The sequence below is a fragment of the Centroberyx affinis genome, unplaced genomic scaffold (assembly GCF_046629955.1).
Source record: "Centroberyx affinis isolate AG114_WGS23_722 - 3 ecotype Tasmania unplaced genomic scaffold, CSIRO-AGI_Caff_v1 ptg004443l_1, whole genome shotgun sequence".
Taxonomy (NCBI): Eukaryota; Metazoa; Chordata; class Actinopteri; order Beryciformes; family Berycidae; genus Centroberyx; species Centroberyx affinis.
In genome coordinates, this window is record NW_027282114.1 from 51,395 (window position 1) to 60,437 (window position 9,043).

General features: G+C 37.8%; 1 protein-coding gene across 1 annotated transcript; it reads left to right on the plus strand.

Moving 5' to 3' along the window:
* The first annotated feature begins 2,791 nt into the window (after positions 1 to 2,791).
* ier3ip1 (immediate early response 3 interacting protein 1) lies at positions 2,792 to 6,217 on the plus strand. The gene is made up of 3 exons (XM_071544060.1): positions 2,792 to 2,905; positions 3,620 to 3,721; positions 4,479 to 6,217. Exons 1-3 carry the CDS (start codon positions 2,815 to 2,817, stop codon positions 4,532 to 4,534), a joined length of 249 nt encoding a protein of 82 aa, XP_071400161.1. The 5' UTR covers positions 2,792 to 2,814; the 3' UTR covers positions 4,535 to 6,217.
* The last annotated feature ends 2,826 nt before the right edge of the window (positions 6,218 to 9,043 follow it).

The following is a 9,043-nucleotide window of genomic DNA, read 5'->3' on the forward strand; positions in this document are numbered from 1 at the left end:
TTAACTTATGTAGGTGCTAGTTTGGACAACAATTCAATTTATTCCTCTTTTCTGGGACTGACAACTTACTTGACATTGAATTGTCCTGGTGCGGTAAACGTTCCCGATCTGACAGTCCAAGCTAGTTGAAAAAAATAACCTAATAATTATCTGTAACTACTATTTGACCCAGGTCTGGTACAAGCTTACAATATTTTTTCACCCAACCTCACACTGGCTTTGATGACATAGCATATCAAGTGAATATGACAAACTCTCTAAACCAATTTTAGTCTTCATGTGACTCCATATGAGCCAACCTAGTCTTTTCAAAACTACTACAACTAGAATATGACACTAATGTTTTGTGTTTTGTCTCGTCTTCACAGGCTCAGTCAAGAAACCAGATCTAGGAGGGGGGAAAACCACCGGGGTTTCTGTGAATATCCCAGGAAAAAAAACCAAAAACAACAAAAAAAATCACATGAAAACTGACAAAGAGAAATGAGAGAGAGAGAGAGACAGACAGACACACAAAGAAATGTGAACTGTAAATATATAAATTCCTAAATTAAAGACCCAAGGATCAAATTTAAGCTTTCTGGAGACTACGGCGTTTTGGCTGCTACTTCCACACCATCTCTGTTACGAATCCTCCGCTCTAATTCTGTCTAGGAAGGACGAGTTCGGCCCAGCTCAGACTGACAAAAACTTTTGTCCCTGTAAAGACTTATTCCAAAGCTTTCCTCTCACTGGGTCCGGCTGATTCCCCAGTTAACTGAACGGTTACTAACCGGGACAGAAAGTGGCAGCAGGAGGGAGCTGTGACTTCCAAGTGAAAACTAAACTCTTCCTCTTCTGCTTGCTGCCCTCAGACTCTAAGCTTTACCCACACAGGACCAAAGTAACCACGGCTGTTCTTGCCCTCTGCCCAACTTTTACCTTTTCTAAAGCCCTTGAAGAGGACGGAGAACTCTTTAGTGAACTCTGAACTTTCTAAAAGAATGCGAGAAGAAGAAGAGTCACAGATGTAAGACTGTGTGTACAATCCGTGGCTCTGGATCTCAGACTGCTGTTCAACCCCAACTGTACATACACAAGACTCTGGACGAGGAAGGACTTTCACACGGAGGTCGTTGCTGTTGTTGTTGTTGTTGTTGCTGTGGCATCACCGGGCGAGAAACACATTCAAACCTTTATTTATTGTCAGATCCTCCTCCTCATGTCCAAATTGTGTTTATTGACCAAAACAAGCTACCAAGTCAACACAAACGTGATCAATCATCACTGAAGATATGTTGATGTTCCCAAGCTCATTATTTTAGATGAAAATGCCAGATGAAAAACAAGGAATGTCTTCTTTGGAAAAGGAGCATAGGGCATCTTGGGGTTCGGGTTATAAACCTAATGGTGCAATACAAACAGTGTTGATACAAAAAGAGGGTTCACATGATATACATTAAACTAAATAAACCCCAAAATGCTCTTCGGTGGCACTGAGCCTGTATCTGTGGTGTTTCGGAGTGATTTCTGAACGCACAAAAACTTACAGTAAAAGGTAAAATGCAGAAGTTGCTGCATCATCCTTGCAAGTGATACAAAAGTATGTTTTTTAAACCTTTATTTATGCAGGGAAAGCTGAGCATAAACGCTCTTTTATAGCGCTGCCTCCATATCCATACAGCTACACACAGCTGGTCCAAGGATTCGAACCAACAACCTTTGGGCTACTGCCGCCGAATCTGAAAGTATATTACTGAATCTTTACTTTTAAAATGTGTTTGAGCGTTTGGCAAAAGGTGAATTGTCAGAACTGACAATTAAAATGAATTAAAAGGGCGATTTCACGTTTTTGTTTCCCATCCAAAAGACTGTCCGGCCATGAGGAACAAAAGACTGAACTTTTTCAGTGTTGTATATTTACTTGTACATTAAGACTCCTGGCTGTATAAAATGTCATATGTGAGAATACTGAGCTCACAGTCGATCTATATGTGTTTGTTTGTCTGTTCATTTGAGTATCAGGGCGAGACCCTGGCTGTGAATATATTATTTATTATCATGTAAAAAAAAGGAAAGAAAAGAAAGAGACATGATGATGATGATGGTGAAGATGCAGTCTCATTTATGTCAAAGAGAGATGAAAAGTGAGAACTCACCCTCCCCTCCTTGTCCATAGAATGAAATGAATGGATAAATTTGTCATTTACTGAAAAAAAGAATAATGTTATCATTATAAACAGTTAATGCAAATGTATTTAAATATGTTCTTGTAGTTTCTCTACTATTTATGTGGATAAATAAAAAGTCTATACAATAATCATAAAATGTGTTAATGATTATTCACTGTTTATTGAAATCCTATTGGCACATAGGGCAATATTTCCCCTTTTAAATAATAAATTGAGGGTTTAATTTCACACACTTTTAATATATTCTCACTTTGAATACTTAATAATGAATATTTATGTCGCTTTTCTGTATTTTAAATTTTACAGAAAACCTAGAGCTGATCTTTTGTTGATGTGTTGTAACTGAAATAAACGATATTTTAGCACCTCTATTGGTGATTAAATGGAAAACTTAAGTGCTAAAACAGAACACTGTAAGCTTTATTTTAAACTAACTTCAATTTCGGCTGTCAAAATTTCTTCATAGCGTCAATGATAAGGCAATTTTTTGCTCAGTTTCCGAGACGACCAAACTGAAATTGCAATCTTTACGACACTAGACTTTACTTTTTGGTGCCACGCAGGCGCACGACATCCGCCGCCAGTTTACGGCATCCTGCATCAGCGAGTGGGAGTGGTGGAAGAAGAAGAAGTAGTTGCCAGCATGGCGTTTACCCTGTACTCTCTCATCCAAACCGCTATTTTATGCACAAATGCCGTCGCCGTCTTGCACGAGGAGCGGTTTCTCAGCAAGAGTAAGTGTTTTCCGTTATATTTTCAAAGTAAACATCGTGAGGTTTTTTTCGAAATAACGGCTCACATTAAGCAAGCTAGCAGCAGCTTTAGTGTGAAGACGTTAGACTCTCTGCTGTGATGTTTGGCTGCAGTGGATGGGCTGTTACACTGAGATTAAAGCAGAAAAAAATGAGTTTCTTCATGTGTAATAATATGTAATAATTTCTATTTATAGACTAGTTCATCAGAAGGTTATTACCAAGCTAAATAGGTAGTTTTAGTTTGGTATGTTCACTGTTTGTGACCTTTTTCTCTTATAAACATATACATACTCTATCTTATTCTGTCTATTCATATCTATCTTATCTTCTATCTTATTGTCTTATTTTCTCCTGACTCTTCTCTTTTTTTTCTCCCTCTCTTCATTTTCTTCCCCCAATTGTTTTTTTTAATCATGAAAGCCTTTCTGTAATCTTTGGCTTTTATGTTTCTATTTATTCCTGTTGTTTTATTTGAATGCCTGGACTATTTTTACTATTCTGTTTTTGGTTTTGTTGGTTTTTTGTGGGGTTTTTTGTTTTGTTTTGTTTTGTTTTGTTTTGAGCTTTGTCATTGTTTCAGTTCTTGTCTGTGAAGCACAATGTAACTTTGTTTTGAAAAGAGCTACATAAATAATCTGAATGTATGAATGTAAAGTTTATCATTATCTACCTTCCTTTCTCCTCTCCCTGCAGTCGGATGGGGTGTGGATCAGGGAGTCGGAGGTTTTGGAGACGATCCAGGAATCAAAGCCCAGATCCTCAATCTGATCCGGTCTGTTCGGACCGTCATGAGAGGTGAGACAGGCAGGGATGGACAGATGGATAGATAGATAGATAGATAGATAGATAGATACTTTGACTTTACTTTTACTTTGTTAATTCATGCTTGCAGCAAAGTATCCTAAAACAGAGCAGAATTTTACATAGAAACACTGAATCCAAAAAGCACTGACCATGTTATAACAAGACAATGTAGCCTCTAGGGAACTGTACAGTAGGCGAAAAAGATTTTCCTAAGATTGATTGATTGATTGATTGATTGATTGATAGATAGGATTAAAAGACTTTTCTGGTTTCTGGCTTTGGGAGAGAGTTGTCTATGTTCCCAAAAATACTGATTTAATCTTCTAAGATCATAGGAACGTTGTGTGAATAATATTAAGAGGGGGATTTGCAACTAAAAGCACCAATATGTGTTGGTTTTGGGTTTTTTTTAGGCCGATGCCGATATCCAATATTTTCCCACACATATCGTCCGATACCAAGATGCGTTTTTGTAAGAATCTTAGTACAAATGCAAAACGGGTTACGCTTTTGAGACATGCCTATGTTAAGATAATTGTTTATTTAAACAAAACAATGTTAGGTTTTAATTCTGTTGCTAATTTGACAGTTGTATTAAGGGACAGACACAAAAATAACAAATTGACAATCGGCCAAATATCGACAGTAAAAGCTGATATCGGCCGATACCGATAGATCAACTGATACCTGAAAAATATTGAAGACATGAATTTTCTATCTTTCTATCTTTTTTTCCTTTTTTTCCCAGTGCCTTTAATAATAGTGAACTCAGCCTGCATCGTCCTGTTGTTGCTGTTTGGTTGACGGTCGGCCCGGTTACACCGAGCGCCAACATGGAGCCAGAGGACAGACACATGTGCCAAGGAACAACCACACACACACACACATACTGTACATACACACACACACACACACACACATACTGTACATACACACACACACAGTCACATAAAAACAGATGGAACAGAAAATAACACACTATCCACAAGGACTGAACTGTCTGCATTGAGCACCGGGACTTTTTTTCCTTTCCAGCAGGGTGGGAAACTTTTTCATCCTCTGACCACAACAGCAGAAGAATGGAAAAAAAAAAAAAAATCTGAACAGCGGACGATCACATGCAGAAACAGCTGCTAGAAAAGGAGAATTCACCGGCAGCTGCTTATTTCCCACCCTGCTTGTTCTTCTTGTCATAATCCCGCTTTTAGTTTTAACATTTCACACTCGCTGTTCGCTCTGTTCGTCCCAGAATTTGTTTTTGTGTTTGTCTTCGCTTCACTTCCACGTGTCGTTACAGACACACTGAAGGGAATCTGTTTTACATTATGATATGTGTCACATGTTTTATTACAACATTAAGATGGAGACACCTGCTAGACTGATTTGGGGGAAAAAAAAATACTGTGTTGATATCGCTCAGGGAGGGAAATTGTCAGCAGCTCACAACTTGAGATTTTCAGACTGGACAAAGTGTACAAAGTTTCTCTCAGTAGCCAGGATTTGAATTGGTGCTAATGGATAAAGTTTGGAGAAATCAAGTCACTGATCCTGCTAAAAATATTAACTTTCATCCTCGGGTGTTGTATGTGATGTTATGTTTTTCTCTGTGTGATGCTACAAGGCGTCATCACACACACACATCCAGTTTAAGTAGGTGCCGGGCCGAGAGTCTTCATCTGGTCATTTCAGAGTAAACACACTTCCTCTCATGTGTACATATATATATACTGAACAAAAATATGAATGCAACATGTGAAGTTTTGGTTCCATGTTTCATGAGTTAATATATCTCATTCATTTTCCATGTAAAGCTTATTTCTCTTAAATCTCAACTTTGTTTACATCCCTGTTAGTGAGCGTTTCTCCTTTGCCCAGAATTTCTCTCAGATGATTTTCTTATGTGAACTGTAACCAAGTAAAATCTTTATATTTTTGTTCAGTGTATATATATCAATAGAACAGAGATACTGGGAGATTGGAAAATGCAGTTTAGTGTGCGGGCTCTTCCTCCCTTCATAATATTGTAACATGACAGTACTGGGGGAGGAGGGGAGATCCAGGATTTGTCGAAACTTTGTGGGAGAAGCTTTCGCTAAACAGGTCCGTCTCTCCTCCGACGGACCTGAAGGAGTTGGAAAAGAGAAGCATCCATGACTTCTTGTTTTCTTTTCTCGCTCTGTGGTTTTACTCTTTTGTACACAGAGTCCAGTGAGGGAAAGTCGCAGCTTACTCTGTGTTTCACAGGGATAAACTAGAGCGAAATTTACAGTAGGTGGAAGAAGTGTTTTTCTCTGTAATCATCACTACATATTCAAGTGTAAAATTGTTCTGTGATTTATTGTTTTTGTAAGAATTTAAACTTTGAGGGTCGGCGGTACAGTTTGTCTTCTGGGTTAAATGTTTACAGTGTAAATTATATTGTCAAACACGACTCAAAAACTAAGTCACTTTGTCTCATTTACATGTTAGAATACTCCCGAATGCGGTCTCAATGATATCTGTGATGTTATCATGAAATAAAAAAATAATAATTTGATTAAATTCTGTTTATGGTGTTAATCGCCTCTTTCTCAAAGTGTGGCAGAAGAGGAAAAAGAAAAAGTGCCTAGTAAATACAAGAATGTGCTTGTTCACTTTTGTTGTGTCTTTGGCAGATGTGGGGACCCGAGTCACATGACTTGGACTCGAGTCACAGTTTTAATTGCTTGAGACTTGACTTGATGCATGAAGAGAAGACTTGAGACTTGACTTAACTTGGGTTCTGGTGACTTGGGACTCGACTTTGACTTGTGCTTTGACGACTTGAAAAGGTTTCTAAAGTCTTGACTTGAGATCTTGTGTTTGTGTAAATGACTTAGATTGAAAGTGATGAGATTTGTTCCAGCAGACGACTGAATTTAAATTCTGTTTTCTGAATTTGTATGGAATGACTGAATTTATTGAAGCTGAAACTGATTATAGAAATCAAACTCATGATGCTCTTACCAAGTTTTTATCCTATTAAAACCATATTGCATTGAAAAGTCCTAGATATTTAGTTTTCTTTAAGATATTAAATTGATACTGGACTCTTGATTTGTTCTGGCTTGACTTGCTGTTCTACATTTAGACTTGAGACTTGAAATTAATGACATGGACTTGACTTAGTGTTCTACGTTTAGACTTGAGACTTGACTTGAGACTAGTGCCTGAAGACTTGACACTGACTTGGGACTCGAACAAAGTTGACTTGGTCACACCCATCTGATATTGACATGTTTCCCCTCAGCTCCTGCCTGTCCGGACCAGAATCCCCCTCTGTCTGCTCATCCGCTTAATTAATAATCCCCATATGTTCTGAATTATGAATTATCACCATTTACCACTGTATAGTTTTGATCCTAAACACACAGCTGGGAGAGAGAGAGAGAGAGAGGAGAGAGAGAGAGAGAGAAGAGAGAGTGAGAGGGGATCTGTTGGAATTAGAAGCATATGTTTATCAGGGAGATTTACATGGTAAAGCCAGTTTGATCTACGATTAGTCCGAGGTTAGCTGGGGGGGAAGGGGGGGGGGGGTTGAAATCCTGTAATCGATCATCAGCTGCTGTACTGTGTGTGTATCACTGTATGTCTGTGTGTGTTGTGTGTGGGTGTGTGTGTGTGTGTGTGTTGTGTGTCTGCGCTTCACAGGTCAGGATTAGTACCGATTGGGTTTCTGATTTCTCAGTAATAGATCATGTAAGAGTGTGTTTAGGAGGTTTGGAGGATTTCCGGGGGTTATTTTGTGTGTGTGTGTGTGTGTGTGTGTGTGTGTGTGTGTTTCAATTCCCCTTCATTTTCATTGGAGATTTACAGTTTTGGTGCTTTTCTCCCATTTATATACGCTAATGTAATTGAGAAATCCACCATTTGAAAATCTGACACCTACTCCAATTTGCATTACACTTCTACAGACAGAATACTCTGTATATTAAACCTAATTAATAATTAAACATAATTAATAATGAACTTATTGAGACTCTTCAAATCTAAAATAAAAAACCTGTAATTTTTCATTGAGTAAAGCCTTGAGGTTTGAGAGAATCTGCAAGTAGCTTCATCAGACCGGAGCACGGAGCTTGAAGCGTTACATGTTCAGATGTTAAAATCACACAACTTGCAGGGTGCAGACTCTATTTTTGTTTCTATGCTTTCTATTCTGTGTGGTGAGATTGGGATTTGCTTGTGTTTAGTAAATATAGTGATGTGCTTGTTCACTTTTGTTGTGTTTGTGGACAAACTGACATATTTCCCTCTCCGTTCATGTCTGTATGGACCAGAATCCTCTTCTCCCCAATGGTTAGAGAGACAGTCTGTAACCTAAAGGTCACAGGTTCAAAGTGTCCTGCTGAACCTTTACCTGCTCTATCTTTATAAATCACTCCGAATTAAATCGTCCTGCCACAGTAAACACCAGAATGTAAAGGTAAGACAGGTTGTGTAAAACACAGAAGTTGGTTTCATTGATTTTAAGTCCATTCATCCGTAGCAAAGACTATTCCTCTCATGCTCATTGCTAGAAACTGTTAACAAAGCCTCATAAAAATGATCTGGGTTCATTCTCATTTCAAACAAAAGTGAAAACTATAATATTAAAGAAACAACACAAGTTAAGAATCCTTACATGTACAACCCAGTCTATTGTGAGTTCAGAGTTCAATTATTTGCGCAGTAAAATGACAGAACACAAAGAAAAGAAGAAATAAAAGACTGTACAGGTGAGTTAAAACAAAAGAAAAACATCCAAGGGCAATATAAAAACATCTCAAATCAACTGAAGCAAAGAAATAAAACAAAATTGAGATGTCAAACAAATACACAACAGAAATTTTATTACAACAATACTCAACAAGCAGGTAAACAGTGTAAAAAAAATGCACAAACAACAACTTTGCTCTCTCCAGAAACCAGCTGTCCTATCGTCAGACACATTTTCAGCACTGTGCATGTTAATGTGCATTAACTCAGTGTCAATGGTGGATCCCTAAATAATATCAAAATGTTGCCCATCAGCGGTTGTTTCAGATCATTTACATGTATAGTCGTGGTGTAGAATTGTTTTATTCCAAGAAAGTGTAGATGCTTTTTTTTTTACCTCCATGAAAGATACAGACAGTTTTATTCCAAAATATGGGAAACAATCATTACCAAAAATTCACTTATATATAAAACATAGATTATCCACTGTGTAAAAGTGTAATTTCGTGTCATCAATCATTTTGTTGGCCTAAGTGTCAGCTTTTTCATGTGGTGGATATTTCATTTAGGAATTGAAATTCTTCAGTTTTTTCCACA